General features: G+C 38.1%; 1 protein-coding gene across 3 annotated transcripts in view; it reads left to right on the forward strand.

The window, feature by feature from the left end:
- The first annotated feature begins 1,970 nt into the window (after positions 1–1,970).
- LOC126470526 (serine/arginine repetitive matrix protein 2) overlaps positions 1,971–23,306 on the forward strand; it is a 293,467-nt gene continuing 272,131 nt past the window's right edge. For all 3 annotated transcript variants that reach the window (XR_007586229.1, XR_007586230.1, XM_050098445.1), the window contains exon 1: positions 1,971–2,022. Coding sequence is in view for 1 of the 3 variants with exons in the window: in XM_050098445.1 (XP_049954402.1) it covers positions 2,021–2,022 (2 nt within the window). In the remaining 2 variants the exon portion in view is untranslated. The remainder of the gene's footprint in view (positions 2,023–23,306) is intronic.

A 23,306-nucleotide genomic window follows, 5' to 3' on the forward strand; every position in this document is an offset into this window, starting at 1 on the left:
TTGTAATTAGTTACTGGGGATGTGTGCAAATGAGCAACACCTTTCTTCCTACATACTGTTCACTGATGAAGCAAAGTTTACCAGGAATGGAGTGCACAGTTTTCACAACTCATGCGTTGGCGGATGAGGATCCTTTTCCGGTTTTGCAAGCAAGACATCAACAACGTGTTCTGGAATGAGGTCCGTCTTTGGCAAAACACATTTTTTTTTAAATCCCAAACTTACATATTGGTAAAGCAAACACGGACAAAAGAGCTTCAACCTCAAGATGATTATATCAACAGCAGTTTGGCATTAATGTATGGGCTGCCAAAACTCAGTGGGTTAATTGGACCTTTCATTTTCCATGGAACGCTGACATGCAGTGAGTTTTGTAATGGAGTGTGTAAATCTATGCTGGAAGACCTTCCTTTACACTTAAGTCAGAATATGTGGTTCACACACCATGGGGGCCATATTATTTCGCTCTGCAAGCAAGAACAATTTTAAATTAAATTAACGTTTCCCAAACAAATGGATAGGTCGTGGGGCACTAACATCGTCGCCTGTTCGATCTCCTGATCTCAAACCGTCCGAGTTTTATTTTTGAGGGTATTTAAAAGTCATACTGTAGTGTATTGCGAATGTTGACAATCTTGGCCAGCGTGTTCAAGGATTTAAGCAGACTCCTGAAATTTGGAAGGAGTTAGACGCTCTTTGATGTGGCGTTTAGAAGCGTGTGTTAGAGCAGCTGACAAACGTTTGGAGCATTTCATTTAACTACCAGAATAAGAACAGAGAAAGTACCTCTAGGGCCTAGCTGGAAATTTGAAAACAAAAAGACGCAAACGAAGCAAACATGAAACAACAAGAAAGGAACTATAACTAAAAAAAAACTAGCCATAAGTACATTTCAACATTTCTTATTCTTTTTAAGCCCTATCCATTCCCCAGAGGTTGGTTAGTAGTTAGTTGCTAGTTAACACGCTTTATAATCGGTGTGTATGTATATTTTGAACTACGGGTATTTATTTTCCGTGAATTATGATGATAAATTCTATATCATTGTGAGATGACCCCTAAATGAATAAATTAAATCAAAGAGATAGGATCAGCGCATAAACACGGCTTGCAAGGTGTAGGGAGTGCTGCTCTTTTGCAAGAGATATGGAAAACTGCACGACAGCTATTTGCTTTACACAATGCCTGCTTTGCAATAAAATTACACTATCTCGAATTTTCAGGCTTGCCAGAGAAATTACTCCCTTCACAACATTACCTCAAAATACTTTTGTGCGGAAACACTTTCTTAAATTTTCCTGATTGCGTTAGGATAACTTCACAAGAGCCATTAAAAGAAAAAAGTAGGTATTTGCATATTCCTGGCGAAGATTCCATATACTTCTTGCGCGTCAAAAATCGATCTGTCAATTTTTATTTTCATCTAACTTCAAATGGAATTTCAAATCCCCGACCGACCATCCAGATGTAGGTTCTCCTGATTCTCCTAAATCTCTTGTGGCAAGTGCCGGGATGGTTCCATTGAAAGGCACCGTCTATTTCCTTCCACATCCTTCCCTAATCTGAGCTCATGCCCCGCATATAATGACAGCGTTCTCGATGGGACGTTAAACAGTAACCTTCCTTTCTTCCTTCAAATGGAAATTAATTCTTCAGTATCTAAAATCTGCAATCTCCTTTCATGTTTAACAGAGTAATTCAGCTCCTAGCGCACAGTACCAGTATTGAAATTTCTACGCGTCAGTATACTTTTTACGCTCAAGTAAATTTCATGGTTACTACCATTTCGTTCTCTTTTACACTTGAACATAGCAATGATTAGATTACGAGATATTAGATTTCAAGAATCATGTTTAAACTTAACGACCCCGATCTATTCGTAACTTCGGCAGTCATACAAATTTTGATGCAAAATATCGGTTCGTTTCAAGTTTCAACCGTGTGTTTTAGTTCTTTGATGAAAGTACGCTGCCAATAACGCTGGACCACCGACCTCGGTTACCCCGAATGAAAATGGCTGATGTGCGTAGCGGATATGTTAAGTTATTAATATCGGTTCTAAAGTTTTATTGATTTTTTTGTGCGTGTATGTTTCTTGTTATTGTTGAATAAGTTCCGAATGAATGGCGAAAGACGGATTACATGAAACGATGGGGTTGCTGAACCCCCTCGTAATTTATCCGCTGTGGTGTAATTATATTCTGTCAATAAGCTATGTGATTTAGTACTCACTCCCCTGTGAGACAATGTATCACAAGCTTTACGGCGTGTAGATGACGTTTTTGTGTCTGTGATTCCGTCTCATTTAAGACTAGCAAAATTTGGACGAACTCTTAATATATTGTTACAGTGTGTGATTCAGGTTATGGCAGGGAAGTGTTTGATGTGAGGAAACTTTGCCGTTTTTATGCCTGTAAGTATATTGGTATCAGAATTTCAAACTCTATTTTACAGTCTGGTAGTGTCGATAATGTCAAAATTAGCAATAAGTGATTTGTAAATAATGGATTCATCTGATTAGGACTCATGTTTTAAACATTTAAGAGAGCGTATTTCACAACTTGTTAAACATTTCATGATTGAACGCAATTACTTACGTTTTATGTTTATGTTTACTTCGTTGAGAAGTTAAGGTCAATTACTCACAAATACAAGTTAATGATAAATTGTAGTCTAAGTGTAATAGCAACTGACAGTATTCAGTTTTAACCATGTTTTCGTCATTTTGAATACTTATCTGTTCAAAGTTATCTACTGAATTGAAGTATTTTTTCAACCAAAGGGCAGAATGAGGCCACAGTGACTTATGTTTATAATTTTAGCAAGTGCCAAATTTCTGTATTATTAAGTGTAGGGTGCAAACTGTTTATCAGCTGGCATATTCTTCCATTTAATTTTCATTCGTGGAAACACTTGTACATCTTTTACCACAATACTTTCAGTGTAAGAATTACACACCTCTTTATAGTACACAGCTGGTGAATACTCTTTTGTCCTCGTTTATCTGTGGTGTGAATACTGGTTTCATGCAAGTTGAAGTTCAAATAAAGTTCCAACTAATTTGTAGTTTATAAAATACAACGTTAATAATAAAGTTGCTCGTCGTAAATCAATTTTTAAAAATGTTTGGTTTCTTGGACTTACGAACATACACATTTAACACTTCAGTCAAGACTAAGCTGCCATAAGGAACTGTCACCACTTGTTTGGGTATAAAGTTGATGCATTTGAACAAACCCTTCCTTCAGTCTCTGGTGTTATGTGGGTGTAAAAGCTCCAGTGAAAATACATGCTACATTTAAGAACCATGCACAGTTGTAGTTTATTTGAAGAAGCAGCAGCTCAAGTATGCTTTGTGACTAAAAGTAGTTTGCCACTCAGTTAACAATGGGGGAACAAACCTGAATAGAACAAAGTGAAAGTTTTGGAATTTCTGCAGGATGTACATTGTATATAGGGAGGGATGTAGTGTATTGAATATAGGGCTAAATGCATTTCTATGTCACCCTGGGGATACAGTTAAATAATGTTTAGCCGTCACCCTGCATCCAAAATATAACAGAGGAAGTAAAAATAGTATGATATGATGGGAAATATCCATACCATATGCACAATCTAGGTAATGATTCAAAATTATGTTTGTGAATGGGCTGTTGATCATTAATTTATAACCAGTGGATATTTACAAATAGCATTATGTCACTTAATACCTTAAATGGTGTATTACAACAGTCAACTCAGCTCTCACAAGTTGAACATGAAATAAATAAGTAAATAAATGTACCAATATATTGTTACCATATGAATAAAAGGTTCAGTGTCAAAACGCTTGTGTGGTAGGAGCTTCATCTCTCCCATGTTTTATATAAAGAAAATATTCTTGTAGTAGTACAACTTTTCTAAAATATGAGCAATGAATAGGCAAGCTGAGCAGGTTTAAAGAATGTAGTATCTTGTGAATTCACATTTTTCTCAAGAATGTTGGTCAAAAACATTGAATATTGGTGGAATCACAATATTGACTATTCAACAAATGCCTTGCTACACATCCATTGCTTGATTGTAGAGCCATGCATTGTAAAAATGTGGAACACTGTGCAGAATAAATATTTAAAGACTGTACAGAGGTGTTTTAATTTTGAAGGAAAAAAATATAATGGTCCTGTACAGATCTCATAGTTCAGGCTATAGATTTTTTTGTTCCCCCCTTGGCTGCACATTTTACAGATCAAGGCATCAAAGTAACTTTTACACAGGTTTCATTAGGCTTACTAACTTTTAGACAAGATTTTACCCCATGAAAATGTTAATTTTCACAGGTCTTTCAAACTTGTACATTTGTTATACTTTCATACTAGGCTACATATAAACAGTAGCACAGTCAAAGATACACTCTTCATAGAGTGATGAAAACATTGCGAAAAAGAAACAGTGCACAATTATTAAAACTGAAATTAATCAATGCGTAGTCTCATCATATACTGGTAAACAAAAAATGTGTTTCTGTGGGTCCACTTGCAACACAGATCGTAAAAGCCTATCTTGAAGATCAAGGCACAAGGTCTGCAATACAACCAATATGGATGACAAGTATAACACACTTGTACAAACCTTCATTGCTTTCTTTAAAATTTGGAATTCCAGTCTGAATTGTTACAAAAACAGTTTGGATAGCTAATGGCTGTATTATGATATGAAGCACAGTAAAATTGTGCAGTCTCAACACACACACAGAATTTCACTACAGACAATACTACAACACATGTTAAAATATGATCTTACAGGGGGAATAAATACATTATACAGGGTGTAGTGAGATCTCAGTAGGGAAAGAACGAGGACAAAAGATAGTGTTATCACTCTGTTATATCTTTTATGTGGGAAAATGAAGCTTGTTTGCTACCTATCAGAGTTGTACACACCAATTAATGGCCACATCCTTTTAGTAGCGAACACTAGATTTTCGTGCAACTATAAGGAAACGCAGTGTTCACAGTTTGTGGCATAGGTATCTGACAAAACTCCACTCATACAGGCCTTTGAAGTCCCAGTGGTACCGACCGACCACTGTGTCGTTCTCAACCAATAGATGTCTCATTATTTGGAGAATTTTAGGAAACTGTGGTTCATCTGTAAAGGAGACTGCATGTAAGATGCTAGTACAACTTATTCTCAAGTACTGCTAGATTGTTTGGAATCTGCAACACATCATATTAAAGGAAGACATTGAAGCAATTGAGAGGGGGGGCTGCTAGATTTGTTAGTGATAGTTTCAAAATACATTTAAAGTATTATGGAGGTGCTTCCGGAACTTGAATGGGAATCTGTGGAGGGAAGGTGTTGTACTTTTCAAGAAACACTCTTGAGAAAATTTAGAGAACCGGCATTTGAAGCTGACTGCAGAACGATCCTACTACTGCCGACAAACATTTAGTGTAAGTATCACAAAGATAAGATACAAGAAATTAGTGCTCATCTGTTGGCATATAGATAATTATTTTTCCTTTACTCTATCTGTGAGTGGAACAGGAAAAGAAAACTAGTGGTGGTACAAAGTACCATTCACCACGCACCTTATGGTGGCCTGCTGAGTACGTATATGTTGAGGAGATATGGAGGGAGATGTATTCAGCACAGCGCTCTCATCATCATCATCATCATCATCATTAGTAGTAGTAGTAGTATGTTAGATAATCAGGGAAGCAGAGCATTTTTACTTCTTAGGACTGGAGATAGATGAATAGCATTTTAGGATGTATCCCATTCAGTCTTGTTCAGCGATTGATTACCGCTGTGTGCACTTTCAGAAGAATCTCCACTGAAAAAGTCTTGAAAGTGTCTGTGCTGCACCTTCTGTGGCATGTAGGCTATTTGGGGGCACCTCTGTACATTCACAAAGAGTATTTGCATTCAATAAACGTCAAAGTGAAAAGACATGTGATGTCAGTAATGAACTCTGTGTGGGGCCTATGTTCAAACAATTCAGAATCTATTTTCACTATTCCTGTACATATAAGATTCATGTAGGTTGTAGTCAATTTCAATTCTTTGAAAGGAATTGCAGTCCACATTTTGAATAATTGTGAGAAAAATAATTTTTTTCTTGGTTAACACTTCCTTAACAAATGTAAAGAGCTGTATCTAATATTCTGCAGCTTTCATTTTTTACATGTTTAGGCCTATAACAGAACTGAAAAATTTGAGTGGTAAGATCCATTTTCAAATCTGAATTGTAATTTTCTGGTAGCTAGTTAAGTCATGGCATTGATTGTATAAAGACAATTATCTTGAAATTCATGTAAATCTTCTTTGTGCCTCAGTGTTTTTTGTATAACTTTGCAACTGCAAAATTATGAGTTTCAGATTAGTCTGCTGTAACTAGTTGATTTTCAGAAGCTGTCTTCTAGCAGAATTTGGATGCTTAAAGACTGTTGCAAATTGTAGCATAACAAACAGAATGGCTAGATCTGCTAGTTTAGTGTATCCTTGTCTATTTTATTGGTATTCTTCTTCTGACAAAACTTGTAATGTCTTTTAACAAGATCAGTATAAACTACTTCGCAACTGTAGCTCCATAAAATGTGAGACCATCTGCTATTCATTATATTCAGATTCATACTTTGTATAATGCTAATGTTGCATGCAGCCTGCTGTCATCATGAACATATATTAGGCTCCAATAATAACAAAATTGCAACACATCTTGGAGAAAATAGTAAAGGATTAGCAAATAGTAAAGGATTAGCAAATAGTAAAGGATTAGCAAATAGTAAAGGATTAGCAAATAGTAAAGGATTAGCAAATAGTAAAGGATTAGCAAATAGTAAACAATTAGCATCTAATCCCTGTTTGGCTTTTGCTGAGGGGATTGGAATTGTTTTCCTGCCTTTGGCTATTTTCTCGTTATTATGTGATTTTCTTTATATATATTTAACTTATATGGTTTGCATCAATTGTAACAACTTAATTTCCTTCTATACATTTTAACCTGATATATAATACATCATATACAAAATCATATGAAATTCTTTTAGTTAAACAACTGTGATAATGTTCACCTATACAAGATTCGATAATATAAATGGTATCGGTTATTTCTATAAAAAAAAAAAAAAAAGGTAATGTTAGAAAAGGGCGACCCATTACAAGCTCCCACTACTGTTCTGCATTCAGTGTCAGTTAATATCCATCATGTGGCCATAATCACGTTGGATACCTTTTCACATAAATCACCTGAGTATAAATGACAGCTCCACCAGTGCACTTCCATTTTATACCTAGTGTATGAGACATAACTACCATTTGTATATTTGCATATTGCTATCCCATTACTTTTGTCACCTCAGTATGTGTTATTGACCAACTGGAAGAAGACAGGGAGGAAGCTCTCGAAAGTGATGGATAAATAATAAGGTAGCTCCACATTGCAAGTTGGAGGATGGAGAAGAATTAGCAACGACGAGTTCAGAATGGAGACATTTTTGAATATAGTAAGACTCACACTGTGTTAAAACTTCATAAGAAGGATAATTTATGGTGCCAGCTCTGGTCAAGGATTTTGGTGACTCCCTTTTGCTGTAAGGTGTATACCAGAGCTATCCCATAAAATCCCCTCAAATATACTCCCTAATAGGAACACACCCAACCTTTTTCCCCTGACATCACCTATTGGCAATAAATGTGCAATTTCTGTGTACAGTGTGCCAAAAGTAAATTGTACGGGAGTTGTGGAAGTACAGAATGTTTGATGGATTTTTAGTAAAAGTTTCTGTGTATTAATGACGTGGCCTAAATACACTGAACAAAAAATAATGTTCAGAAAGAGTATGAAATGCAGTTACATATGTTAATGGTGTAATGACTGAACGTGTGGGAAACTTATTACCACAATCACTTGACAGAAAATATTAATTACCAGACAAACTAAAGAATGCAATTTTAATAAATACAGATTCTCTACAGTCCACAACATGTTTAATTGCCTTCCAAATATTGATATTACTATCATCATTTTAACTTTGTTCAGTAAATCTAATTGTAATAATACAGCTCCTGGAAATACAGAAGCGTCCGATTCCACCCGTCTGCTTTGACCCATGACGTCACAGATATGGCGGAAACGACCATACACGATGACTCCAATATGGCGCCTGTGACGTCGTTACGTAAACATGACCACAAATATGAAAATACATTGAAAAACCAACACACACACGTTCCACAAGAAACCTAATGAAGCTAACGGGACAGGCATGGGAAATTGGGGGTTTTTGGGTGGGGAAAAAGTAAATATAAACAAATTTAGACACACATCATGATGCCAAATGACACAAAATGATGAAGAAACCGACAACACAAAACTCCCCAAGCCGGCCGAAGTGGCTGCGCGGTTCTGGCGCTGCAGTCTGGAACCGCGAGACCGCTACGGTCGCAGGTTCGAATCCAGCCTCGGGCATGGGTGTGTGTGATGTCCTTAGGTTAGTTAGGTTTAACTAGTTCTAAGTTCTAGGGGACTAATGACCTCAGCAGTTGAGTCCCATAGTGCTCAGAGCCAACCAAAACTCCCCAAATACCACTAAACACAATATCCTCTGGAATTGGACACTTCCCTTGACCTATATAGCTCAACATCAGCTCCCGATCCCAGGAATTGGAATCGAACACATCCCTTGACCTATATAGTTCAACATCAGCTCCTGATCCCACAGATAACACTTCCTTTGACCTTTATAGCTCAACAGCAGCTCCCGATCCCACAAATTGGAATTGAACACTTGTCCTGACCTATATAGCTCAACAGCAACTCCTGATATCGGAACACCCACAGCCACAACTACACATTGGAATCGAACACTTCCCTTGACCTATATAGGTCAACAGAAACTACCAATACCAAATCATAAAACCCAAAACTACAACCACGTCCACAGTCATCACTACCTCAAAAAACACAACAAACCAACCAAATTGGAATCGAACACTTCCCTTGACCTGTTATCCTTACGACATCTCCACGTTCAGTAATCCCCGGTCCGAGACACCGGAACTTCAGTAAGCCTCATTTCTTCACGACATACTGAACACTTCACGACTTCATCCAAAAATCCGAATAGTTGAAGAAATTTTATTAGAGGCAATGCACTATCCCTCATCATTGCCGACAACCGAGAACTGTTGACCTTGTCAGTCATACCCATACCTACCAAAGACATAAAAAAAGCAATTTACCAAAATTCACACACAGCGAACAGAAAAAAAACTAGAATAACATTGAAATAACAAAACTAAAATTGTTAACTCACTGATAAATATTCCGCTAAAAGCACAGTCCCGATACCACACATGTGCAGTGTTATCATGCAAATGAACCCCATACGCCATATAACACGCTACCCATAAACACACCACCAGAGAGAACCACCGACCACAACAATACACCACCCATAAACACGCCACACACGCAAACTAAACCAAAAACATCACCTAACACACCACCAGAGACCACCACCGATCACATCAAAATGACACCTACAAACATGCCACTCTCAAAAATTAAATTCCGCACAGTTGTGACGTCACATGTCACAACAGCCTTACGTTACGTGTCAAAGCCGACTGGTGGTATCGGACACTTCGGTCAACCCCAGTTCCTTGTTTCATTTTGCTTCAGCAGTGAATAGAAAATCATTTGCATGTTCAAGAAGTGCACAATAGGATGTTGTATTCATAAAATTCTTAGGTCTTGTCAGGTTTTTTAACGTGTTCCAGTTCTTCTGATTTTGTAGGTAATTAGTTACTCGCATGTTCTGTGGAATGTGCTTATGATTGCTTGTTATGAAGTCAAATATGTTGATTGATTTACATAAACAGTACAGTTTTTGGAACATATTTGACTTCATACTTTGCATGATTGACTATGTATATGAAGTTAAAGCACTGCTCACCAAATAGAAGAGGTGCTGAGTAGGTTTCATGCACATAGAAAGGGCCATAAATGCAGATGATTGTTCTTTCCATATACCTTTCACTCAGGATCTCTTCTATATGGTGAGCAGTGACTTACCTGTATGTATGTAATTATGTAATAAAGTCCTGCAATTTCTGCTAGTTATTTTATGTGAGTGACTTGTTTTTCTGATGACATTTAAATTTAATCTTAATGTTGATAAACACACATTTGCAAGTCCCCCACTCCACATACACTGACCGTTAAGAAATAATGTGACTGTTGTTGGCAAGGGAGTACATATTTTTTCATTTTTGTTCTGTTGGTACTGCACAAAGAATTTGTTACTTTAATAGCAGCAAGGCTGTTAAAATTATTTCCCGAATTTTCAATGAATAGAGACATCGTTGAAGCAAAGAGCCTCCAAATGTCATCATAAGAGTTTTCTTACCATGACTGAACCCAATTTTGTGTCAGTTCATGAAGTTTTCCAGCTGGAGGCTGATATGAGATAATCATCTCATTTTTTGGCTCCATGGAATGAAAACTGAATCTAATCCCACAACATCGCAGACATGCTATATGGGTGACAAAGTGGGGGACTGAGCAGACCAGTCAAGGATCCTTTCATTTATCAAGGTGTTTGTGGTATCAACTGCAGTGTGGTGTCTTGCATATCCTGCTGTAATATGCCATTTGATACCTTGGTCATGTAGGGTTTGACAATAGGGTTTACCATTATTACCACACCGGCAAGTATTCAGTCTTCCTTTAACAATTGCTGAATCAGACTTATTGTCATATCAGTAGCTACCCACATCACTACTCCAGTAGTTACAGTTATGCTTTTGAGAAATGTTACTTCCTGTAACCTTTCACCAGGCCTTTTATAGACACGTTTGTGTTGATCTGACTGCTACTAACAGAAGTGAGACTCATCGCTACATCATAGAAAGCTACTCAATGTCCCAGTTGACACTGGCTGTACACCATGCAAGTCTCTGTATTGTGTAGTATGGTGTCAGCATACCAAAACGATACATCAGTCCAGTTTCCAGTGATCTGTTCCTGATGATTTGTGGTTATACTCCGTCTGTAAGCTCTTCCCAGATTGTCATTTGTCGGTGCCAGTGGAATGATTCTACAATTTACTCATGGTCTATTTATTCTGGAAAGTCCAGTGCCTACTCTCCTTGCCGCACTGTTGTCCCAAGTCCATCTTGTAGTCACTCATTTTGCTGTCATTGCATTTCTGTGCAATATGTTGGTATGATGTCCCCATGTCACTCTTAACAATGGGTTTACCTTTTCTAAAAGTCTGAAAGATGGAGATAAACTGAAAGTGCATGACCGGTGGGGTGCATGTTGGTGATCTTCATCTGTGAAGTTCCAGTAACCATAGACACACCCAATGGCAGTCATGTACTCATGCCATTCTTCATTTTTAGGAATGACTTTTTTCCCCTTCTGAAAATATGATCACATAAAGATGAACATTTTATTAACTTATCCCACAGATGTGGAAATACTGCAGTACAAGTTTGGTAGCATTCCGTCAAGGTGTTCTAGCGCTTTCCATTTCTGCCAGTATATTTTGAAATACGTGTGATTGCTCCTCATTACAAAACATTAGTTTACAGTTTTCTGCCGTCTTGAGAAAAAATTCAGTTTATTGACTTACCTTCATGACAATTCATTTATTTAGTTCAAGTATCAGCTTGTTGTGAATTTATGCTCAGTGAATGTATGTGAAATAAACTATGAAGTTGAAGGAAATGAGGCATTGCAGCTAAGGTCAAAAAAATGTTTGTTCTATAGAAGGGTGCCGAAAGAACATTGTGTGAAATTGATAACCAAATGTCTTGCAGTAGCCTCTTTAGGGGCCAAGGGATTCCTAACAGTTACGTGCCAGTACATTTACTCGTTAAGTATATGTGGTAAATAACAAGAGTGAATTTGTGATCAACTGAGCAGTCCTCAGCCACAACACTAGAAGTAAAAATAATTTCTATATACTGATCACACACTCTTATCTTGGCACCTTGGTGGTTCGTGAAAGGTGGCTGACATTGTGCCGCTCTGGAATGTTTGTGATCATTGCCAGTCTTAGCTACTTAACGGTATTGTGTGCCATAGCAATGAGTGGTCATTGTGTAATATATTGTTGATCTGTCTTCAGTGTTGTACATAGTGATTGTTAATATTGTATACAGAAATGAGCGAAAAGGCTTTACCTGGTCACTGTAGTGACTCACCATAAACTTCTGTGTCACTTATATGATGCATTAATCCATTATGTGTCAGTTATAAGCTATAAGCTGATTGCTCTGGGAGGAAGAAGCGGGGTTTGTCTCAGTAACCAGTGTGCTATGAGCCGATCACAAGCTTTTGCTTCCAACATCTTATACTTGGGCCAAGCGAAACTAGACTATGTGTCACTGTGAATGGAGTTTTATAATCTGGTGTAAAAGTCTAAAACAGGTTGCTGGGTAGATATTAGGCAGGAAATTAAAAATCCTCCGATATTCAAAGACAGATTAGTTTATTAGCGTATCATAAAATTTAAGTTTTTGGACACAGGGATGAAAATTCTGTGTAACTCTGTGTGTATTAAGCAAGTTTTAACTTTGCTAGTACATAGACCGCTGACATTATTCTGTGTTGAGTTACATGAGTACTACATTTGAAGTATTTGATAAAACAACAGCTCAGTAATGTGAGAGAAGGAGCAGTGGCTTTTTTAAAGTACTGTAGCTGCCCTTTTCAAAATACGGAGTAATCTAGAATTGACTCCTATAGTTATCAATGTGGGTAGATATGCAATGGCCATAATTTGTTGTTACTATATGTTACAGAAATAGCCTTAGTGGTTGCTACTACCAATTAATGTATATTTTGACCCATTCTGCATCCTTGAATGCACTCCTTCATTATGGGATTTAGGAATACAGTGTGCGGTTGATTGAATGAGTCAGTGGATGAAGGAAAAAGTGAGGCAGTGCTGTAATCTGATCGGACTTCTCACTTGTATTCTTGAAAACTGTAATCTAGATTAGGGTTCTCATAAATTATGTACTTGCATCTTATCATTATGTTAAAATATTTGGGGTAAATTGTGGCATTTCCTTTTATAGTATTCCTTAACTGAACGTGGAAAGCAAGACTTGAGTGTGTCAGATTGTACTGTGAAGCTATGTCTCCAGTTTATACAGGTTTCATACCTGGAGTGAAATTTTACATTTGATAAATGACAATCATAGACTTTTACCGTAGTCGTGTTTAATCATGTTTTGGTAATGAATTGTTTAAGGTTTGGTTGCAGCTACTCTTGTATTCATATAAAATGCTCTTAAATGTATAATTACAAATTAGAACTTTTGATACTGTGTGTTTTTGTGGGGTTTAGTTTTAAACTGAATCAAGTAATAACATACTAGGCTCTAATTCTAATGAACTGTGGCATATCAAATTCTCATCACACCATCCAAATTAAGATTTGGTTCATGTTGCTGTTACTTTATTAATAATGTCTTAGTAAGTGATTCATGTCTTTTGCACTTGTTATACACCAGTTTTGCTTATGAGGTACGTCCTGAAAAATTTGCTTGAAGTTCATAGTTCTCTAATAAATAACCATTTTATCTCTGTGCCTCTGTGTAGTTGTATGTTAAAATTGAACACTTCTTGACTATTGTTACTTGTAATTTTTATTTGAATTGCCAGTAAAGGGTCTCTCTGACACATTATGGGGCTTCATAGAACATAAATAATGATTTAGCAGACAAAATTGGTTACAAGTGACTATATGATATGCAACCCCAGCAGTTCACAGAATCCAGAATGCCTGTAATGAATCTTTAGGTATTGAAGGGGAAATGCATTCTCTATGCTAAATTTGTTTAACTGACAGGTGTTAGAAGACATTGAACCAGGCAGTGTTAGAAGTGTTTTTTGTGTTGATTTTGTGAACATCACACCTTCCCTTCACAGAGTACATGCAGAGAAAATGAAATATTAGAATGTAGTGAACCAGTCTTTGAAGGTACATCTTCAGTTGAATTTATCATATGTTATTTTGGAACTGTATGTAAAATGAAAATTACAGCACAGGAATATGTACACCCATATGTATGAAAATACTAAAGTGTTAGCATAAGTGGTGGTATACCATTACTTCTCATATCTGTGTATGATAATTATGTTTAAACATGTTACTCTGTGGACTGGCTAACTGCAACATATACTTGTGAAGTGATGTGTTAGGTTTTTTTGCTACCGAAATGGAGGAGGAGAGGGTCAAATCTGATGCAAACACTCAACCTTACCTGTTTTAGATCATGAAGAAAATTGTGCTTTGTGTCTAATTACATCAGTTTCAGGATGTTACACCTTAATTCTCATTTTCTTCCTCTTCTTCCATAATATGGACACCTCTCCAATAACATTACTAACTTTTACCAATTTACAATAGTTGTCAATGCCCTTCAAATTTCTATTCCTTGAGAAAATGTGAGTTTTTGTAACTCCTCTGATGCTTCAGAGACTAGTCCTCCTTAGTGTTGTAGCTGCTGATGCAAATATTGTAAATAATTCCAGAGATTACATTTCATATTGTTGGTCATTGATAATGTACCACATATTGATTCCTAAGCATTTATCAAAGGGAGAGTCCCTCCATATGTATTTACTGCCATTGCAGGTAGCTAGTGGTAAAAGATAGCAAGCGAAAGTGTACATTTTCAACATCATATTATTTTTGTGAAGCACATTCTCTATCTTATGGTGGGGTTCTGGGTAAAGAATCTGCTGCAATAGAAAATATAAGGGGCAGTCAAATGAAAATGGGACAGATGGAAAACAAATCAGTAAACTTTTCTGTTACTTCAAAAGTAATCACCATAACTGTTAACCCTCCACCTGCAGGCAAAGCAGATGTGTGCGTTTAGCTTTTTCTGGAAAATTATGCGGTGCCCACAATTGTCATGTTTGATGTAATTTCTACTCTGTTTGCACATCGGAAGTCATGATTTTCCCATCCCATTGAATACTTTTCTCTTGCTCTGGAACATTGTAGGCTGCTACCCCCCCCCCCCCCCCCCCCCAGAACAACAGATGTTGCTATTTTCCAGTCGGAAACATTGGGAGTTGCGTTTTACATGTTCATCAGTCTCACTCACATACGACAGCAATTTTGTCTCCATATTCTGTAGCTTGTGTGTGGAACCTTGCTTTAAGACATACAAAATTAGAAGATTTATGAATACTTATTTTGTTTTTATAACCTTGAATGCCCCACATTATTTACTTTAAATGTCAGTTAAAATTCAACTCAGGTTCTGGTTTTCTTGTTACATTCCTATCATTCTGTCCTTATAACTGTTCTAATTATCGAATAAAACGCCTCGCGATTTTGTACAAAAAAATCGCAAAATTGCTGATGGCTAGAGTGTTAATACATTAATCTGTCTGTGAGTCATGACGGTCAGTGCCTTCATGGAGAAATGTTTACAGTTGCTTAAGGAACCATGATTGTATATATTTGTCTGAAGCAAATCACTCCAAAAATATGGAAATTGCATGTTGAGAGATTGGAACTATATAGAGGATGTGTAATGGATTCCCAGTGAAACTTCCGCAGCATAGCTGAAACATCTGTGGCAACATGTGGGTGGGCCCATAGTTATGGTGATTAATTTTGAAATAATAAACAGTTCGCTTACTTTTTTCTCTCTGTATTATTTTCATTTCACTACGCCTTATACAGGGTGGTCAGAAAATGTCTGAAACACTTGTAGGGCGGGTTGTACTGAGACACAAATCTTAAGGAAAAAATTAAATATGTTGCACTGTTTCCGAGTTATTTAGCATTGAAGTTAGCCATTCAGGTCATCGCGTGTACAAATTCAAATTTCAGCTAACCAAACAAACCACTCATTGAGCAACACCACACTGCCCTTGGCAGGCTGCTTAAATGTGAGCGCGCAATGCCCTGATTGGCTAATTTCAATGCTAAATAACTCAGAATGGCACAGCATATCGAATTTTTTCTTAACATTTATGTCTCAGTACAACCTGCTCTACAAGCTTTTTGGTTGTGTCTTTCCCATGTTCGGTGCTAAAAGGTATATTTTCTTAAATCACACTAATACGACGGCCACTCCAAAAGAAATGCACACTATTTTTGTAAAAATACCGTTTTCATTCTGCATGTGTGAAAGTTTTACGGTGTGTACATACATCCTTCCTGCTTGTTTTCAAACTTAGTTCAACCTGTTCCCGTGAGTGGCACCATCACAGCATGTCTTCAAGACGGCTGCTACACTTGACGTTCATCAGAAGCAACATGCTGTCATAGAATTCTTGTGCTGTGAAAACGAGACAGTGAGAAACATCCACAAGAAGTTGAAAAAGGTGTATGGAGATGCTGCTGTCGATCGCGGTACAGTTAGTCGGTGGGCAAGCAGGTTACATGACGAAAGCAGGCATGGCAATATTGAGGATTGTCCTCGCTGTGGCAGGCCTCGTACTGCACACACCCCAGACAATGTGCAGAGAGTTAACGAATTGGTGACTGCTGACAGACACGTCACAGTGAACGAATTGTCGCGCTACGTTGGGATAGGGGGAAGGTAGTATTTGCAGAATACTGAAAGTGTTGGCGTTAAAAAGGTTTGTACCAGGTGGGTTCCCAGGATGTTGACAGTGGCTCACAAAGAAACACGAAAAACAGTATGCACCGAACTTTTGGAACAGTACGAGAATGGTGGAGATGAATTTCTTGGAAGAATTGTGACAGGTGATGAAACATGGCTCCATCATTTGTCACCAGAGATGAAGAAGCAATCAGTGGAGTGGAATCATGCAAATTCACCCAAGGAAAAAAAAAAAAATTCAAATCTACACCTTTTGCTGGAAAAGTTATGGCTATGGTGTTTTTTGATTCCGAAGGACTCTTGATTGTGGAAATCATGCCAAGTGGAACCACCATAAATTCTGACGCATATGTGATGACACTGAAGAAACTTCTAGCTCAACTGAGTTGCGTTCGACCACATCGGCAGAAGCAGGGTGTTTTGCTGTTGCACGACAATGCACGGCCACATGTCAGTCAAAATACCATGGAAGCGATCACAAAACTCGGATGGACAACACTGAAACACCCGCCTTACAGTCCTGACGTGGCTCCCGCCTTACAGTCCCGACGTGCCTCCTTATGACTATCATCTCTTTGGAAAACTGAAAGACTCTCTTCATGGAACAAGGTTTGAAGATGATGACTCCCTTGTGCACGCTGCCAAACAGTGGCTCCAACAGGTTGGTCCAAAATTTTACTGTGCGGGTATACAGGCGCTGGTTCCGAGATGGCGTAAGGCAGTTGAGGGGGATGGAAATTATGTGGAGAAATGAAAATATTGTTCCTAAAGGATGTATCTACACACTGTAAAACTTTCAAACGTGTAGAATAAAAGATGGATTTAAAAAAAAAAAAAAGTGTGCATTTCTTTTGGAGTGACCCTTGTAGTTATCATCAGGAGGCAAAATCCCAAGTACTGTTGATAGATTTATAAGTAGAAAAGAGAAAGTAAAGAAAAAACCTGTAACTCCCTTTTGTAACTGTTAGTTCCTTCCCCAGAGAGGAAATAGGGACAGGTAGGAAAAGTTTGGAAAAGGTAAACAGATCTCCTGGAAGGAAATAATGGCCATCCATTTTATCTCCTAATGAGTATATGGTACAGTGTTATCGTAGCAAACTTGTACCAGTTTAAAACTGATTCTGAGACAGTGAAATATTGGTATAAACCGAATTAAAGTCATGAGAAGAAAATGGGGGAGAGTGACATGCGATATTCATTACTGTAGTAGTCAGACTATATTCTTCATCTATAATCCTTGATAATGCTGTTACTTAAAATAAAACTATTGTTGGAATCACTCTCCCTGTTTGTTAGTAACAGCCTTGGGATTCTCGTGAAACTTGTCCTGGTGACTGTAGAGAAAATGTATAATGTGTGCACTATTGTCTGCTCTTTTGTTGTTTAGAAAGTTTATGTATTATCCCATTTTTAAAAGAGAACCACACCACTTTATCCTTGTTATTAATCTACCAGATAAATTCTTCATTCATTCAGTGTCTAGTGAACTGCTTTGACAGATAGGCTACATTTGAAATGAGGAAAAAGTATCCCATCTCAAGCAACAGTTGGTTCTTTAACAATGTTTAACATCACTGCTTTGCAAGCTTAGCTACCACATGCACTTTTACTCATGGATCCATGGTGAAGCCTGTTTGCCAAGTAGGAAGTTCAAAGTTTTCAGATCCACATATCTAATCCTTCCCTGCTTTGGAATTTTGCTGTAGCTGTCACTTCTTTTATGTCATTATATTCAACTCACACATACACCAAGGGACCAGTTGGGTCTGACGCATAAGTATTTACATTGGGCAAGAAAACATACCCAAGTTTGCAACTGGAGCTATTGACAATAGTTGGCATCAGACGAATCTGTAATATGCTACCCTGTAGTGCACTGAGAATATGATCCATTGTAATTGCAACACTGTGGCCGAGCGGTTCTAGGTGCTTCAGTCCAGAACCACGCTGCTGCTACGGTCGCAGGTTCGAATCCTGCCTTGGGCATGGATGTGTGTGATGTCCTTAAGTTAGTTAAGTTTAAGTAGTTCTAAGTCTAGGGGACTGATGACCTCAGATGTTAAATCCCATAGTGCTTAAAACCATTTGAACCATTTTTGTAATTGCAACAAACAATCTTCTTTTCATCTGAAAACAAGTCTAAAAATACCTGGCCACACTTCCAGAAGTATGAAAAGTAGCAGATCTCTAATGTAAATGTTTTTCTTGCTCTCTCAAGGGTAATACTTTACAAATTTCTTAAGAGGTTTAAATTGCAAAGTAGGTCATTCGGTTCTGGTTGTCCAGATTGCTCACCCCCTGGTAAGTGATTCCTGTTGGAAGAGGAATCTGCGGGAGATGCCTGGCAGTGCCCTTATATGCCCTCTGTGTGCATGGTGGGGGGAAGGTGGGCTATAGTCTGCATAGGAGGCTGCGCACCATTTGAATTTTGTAGCTGACTCAGTAGCATCCAGTGAGGAGCATTGCGGCACTGCTGCTGTTGGTGACTTTCATTCTCATTTTATCTTGAAACACATCACAAGCTTCAGTTTTTCACTAAATTGTTGCAGTTCTCTCTCTCTCTCTCTCTCTCTCTCTCTCTCTCTCTCTTTCTAATTTATGCAATGTTTGGACTGAGTCAGATAAAAGAAATACAGAAATACAGTTTATCAATTTTTTGTAACCCCCAGTGTCAGTCAGTCACATCAGGTTGTTCCTTGTAACAAAGAAAATGTTTTTAAATGATATTTGGTGTATCACTTCAACAGAGCTGTCCAAAATAAGCCTAGTACAACATCTAGATAACCATATGTATTAACACGTAAAGGAAAACCCAAAAAGTAACTCCAGCAGTGATCGAGTAGTGCTGCTGCACGTCAGTAGGTGATAGTCGACATGGCATGGACTACCACATGAGATGGGGCAACAAAAACACCAGGCCGCTGCACAAAAATGTGTAAAAATGACACTGTAACAAGCTGTATCGTCCGGATCAGTGCCAAATAAGCTGGTATAGGCATGCATATTCAAATCCAGAGATACGTAAGCAGGCAGAAAATGACACTGTGGCCGGCAACGCTTATATAAGACGACAAGTGTCTGGTGCAGTTGTTTGATTGGTTATTGCTGCTACAATGGCAGGTTTTCAAGATGTAAGTGAGTTTGACCCCGGTGTTATTGTTGGTACACGAGCGATGGGACACATCGTGTCTGAGGTAGCGATGAAGTGGGGATTTTCCCATATGACAATTTCACAAGTGTACCATGGATATCAGGAATCCAGTAAAACATCAAATCTCTGTCATTGCTGCAGCCAGAAAAAGATCCTGCAAGAATGGGATCAACGACAATGCAAGAGAATTGTTCAACGTGACAGAAGTGCAACACTTCCACAAGTTGCTGCAGATTTCAATGCTGGGTCATCAACAAGTGTCAGCATGTGAATCATTCAGCAAAACATAATAGATATAGGCTTTCAGTGCTGAGAGCCCACTCTTGTACTTTTGATGACTCCATGACACAAAGCTTTATGCATCACCTGGGCTCGTCAACACCAACATTGGACTGTTGATGACTGGAAACTTGTTGCTTGGTAGGATGAGTCTCATTTCAAATTGTATTGAGCAGATGGACATGTACGGGTATGGAGACAGCCTCATGAATCCATGGATCATGCATGTCAGCAGGTGACAGTTCAAGCTGTTGGAGATGCGACGTGTGCAGTTGGAGTGATATAGGACCTCTCATACATGTAGATACGACTCTGGACAGGTGACACATATGTAAGCATCCTGTCTGATCACGTGCATTCCGACAGACTTTGAAAATTCCAGCAGGACAGTACAATACCAGAGTGGCTCCAGGAACACTCCTTGTGAGTTTAAACACTTCCGTTGGTCACCAAACTCCCCAGACGTGAACATTACTGAGCATATCTAGGACGCCTTGCCATGTGCTGTTCAGAAGATATCTCCACACCATCATACTTGTATGGATTTATGGGCAGCCCTGCAATCTTTATGTATCAGTTCCCCCCAGCACTACTTCAGGCATTAGTAGAATCCATACCACGTCATGTTGCGGCACTTCTGCGTGCTGGTGGGGGCGCTACACTATATTAGGCAAGTGTACAACTTTCTTTGGCTCTTCAGTGTATAAAAGGCCCTGAAAGATCAGTTAATGTGTTCCCCGTGTCTTCCTTGCCCGACTTGGTTTATCTTGTTGCTGGCCTATACTGCACCATTTGCTACTGCAATGCAGCAACACTACTAAGTCACAGCCTCTGAACTGGTTATTCTTTGTGTTTAACTGTCTCTGTTAATACATTTCAGGTAACAGAATATCACAGTAGACTAATTTTGACCATTTCATTGAATGGAATGGTCATGTGGGGAAAAAAAATCATTTTGTTTGTAGCTATAAAGCAACATACATGTTCTATAGACATTGAGTGTCATGAGCAACATAATGAGGGATATTTGTTTGGGCAGTGACACTTCCTGCACATTCCAAAAATGAAATCACAAGTATATGCTGAAACAAGAAAGAAAATGTGTTTTATGACTCTTAGGAGAAATGGGTGGTACATTTCAATGCTGGCATGTGATGTTTGGTCCGTAATGACATTTTATTGCAGTTAGAATGTATCATCCCCAACAAATACAAAAGACAAACATAGTGAATTATTTGGAGGTGCCCCTCCCTGGGGCAGCTGCAGCTGATATGTCAGCAGGTTCTGATAAAACAGTGTCTCCAAAGAAAATAATATCTCTGCTCTGTCTGACATATGATCATTCATTCCGGCATCAACCATAATAAATTTATAACTGGCATTATCTGTTGGAAGTGTTACAGTACTAAACAATTGTTACAGTTACAGTAATATGAGCTACTGTCTGCAGGCATCTCGATCTGTATGTGTTTGCTGTCTACTGCACCCAAACAGTTCGGGTAATTACAAGGTTGTGAAAAATCACATTCAATTGATTTCCAGCCATTCTTGCTTCTTGGAGAAAACTTGAACAGTGTAGAGAAACTGGGCAGTTCAAAATGGTTCAAATGGCTCTGAGCATTAGGACTACTTAAACCTAACTAACCTAAGGACATCACACACATCCATGCCCAAGGCAGGATTCGAACCTGTGACCGTAGCGGTCGCGCGGTTCCAGACTGTAGCGCCTAGAACTGCTCGGCCACCAAGGCCAGCCAAACTGGGCAGTGCAACACACATTGTGTCACACTGTTGTATTATTTCATGATGTCTGTTTCATTTTTTAGATACAGACAGTCACTGTTTTCTTAGGATATGTGCAACATTCAAACAAATGCTGACCTAGGAAATGGGATTGTGGAGGGATCAGGAGCAGCTGACTAGATAATGGAAGTTGTGCAAAAATCAGTATGCAGCATCTTTGACCAACACTGTATTACCACGTTGCCTGTACCAGAAAGTAACCCACAACTGTGTGTTCACTGTTTACGAGTGTTGTCATTGCTTGAGTATGTCTGAACTTTTTAATGTGGAATACAAGAGAGACATAAAAATGCAAAGTGAACATTACTTGTTTGCCAAGGGGAACTATGAATGCATCAAGGATATTACAATGATTATGTAGTCAAAAGTGGTGCTGAGACACATACTCCATTAATTTCCGACAACATGTTAGTGACCATACTTACCACTGAGAAAGTAATTCACATTCATAACATAAGTGGCATGCTGAGAACAGATACTTGCAGGTAGATGGCTAGACTGATATTCTTTTCATATTTTCACCATGCTGGTAGTCTCTACTAGTTAAAATTACAATTCACCATATTGTTTGAAATGACGAAGTCGGGTAAGATGCAACACATTATTTTGAATGAAGTAATTATCAGGTTTGTGACTACATAGGCAATTGCAATCTCTCATATGTGACTCTTGAGTGTGTAAGAAGCATTCAAGGCTATTGACATGCTATGGTAAACTCCTCACTGATAGGGTGTGAAGCCCTAGGCTCCCGTCTTCATTATTTGTTCGACATCTGATTACAATTGATTAAAACATGCTGATTCCCTTTTTGAAGAAACTATGTTTTAGTGTTGAAGGAAAAATAAAATGCTGAAGTAAATCTTTTAAGATCAACATTAACTTCACTTTCCAAGGCAGAAGAACTGTCTCAGATTTTATCGTAAATAGATATGAAGCTGTTTTCCTAAGCTTTTCAGATCATAAGAAAAGACTAGTCTGAAAAGTACTGTTTATTAGAACACCACTACTCTTGTACAATAAGAAAATAAGAATAATCAGTTTTATGATTGCACTCATTTTTCCCCCATCAAGAGGTGGCATTACAACACTGCAATTCTTGTAGACACTTGGGAGTTAGTCACAAAATTATAATACCTTGACAAATGTGTATAACTCAAGAAAACATGGTTTACCGTGAGTTTTGGAAAGTATGCTGGTGAGAGTAACTTTACAGCTATGGAATTATAATTAACCCTTTAAGTGACAAAATGTTTTATCTAGCGTAACAGTGAAATATGTGTCAGCGTGTAGTCTTTGGGAATAGTAACCAGTAACACTACTCAATTTATTATATATTTCTAAGTCCACCATGAGCTATAGGATGGTAAATATTCCTACTAATGAATCAGGAGCACAAAATCTGTTCTTAAAAGTTTGAAAAAAATTGCAGAAATTAACAATGACAACTTTTGTTAGTAAACCTGTGCCCTTAGGA

This window comes from Schistocerca serialis, chromosome 3, assembly GCF_023864345.2.
Source record: "Schistocerca serialis cubense isolate TAMUIC-IGC-003099 chromosome 3, iqSchSeri2.2, whole genome shotgun sequence".
Taxonomy (NCBI): Eukaryota; Metazoa; Arthropoda; class Insecta; order Orthoptera; family Acrididae; genus Schistocerca; species Schistocerca serialis.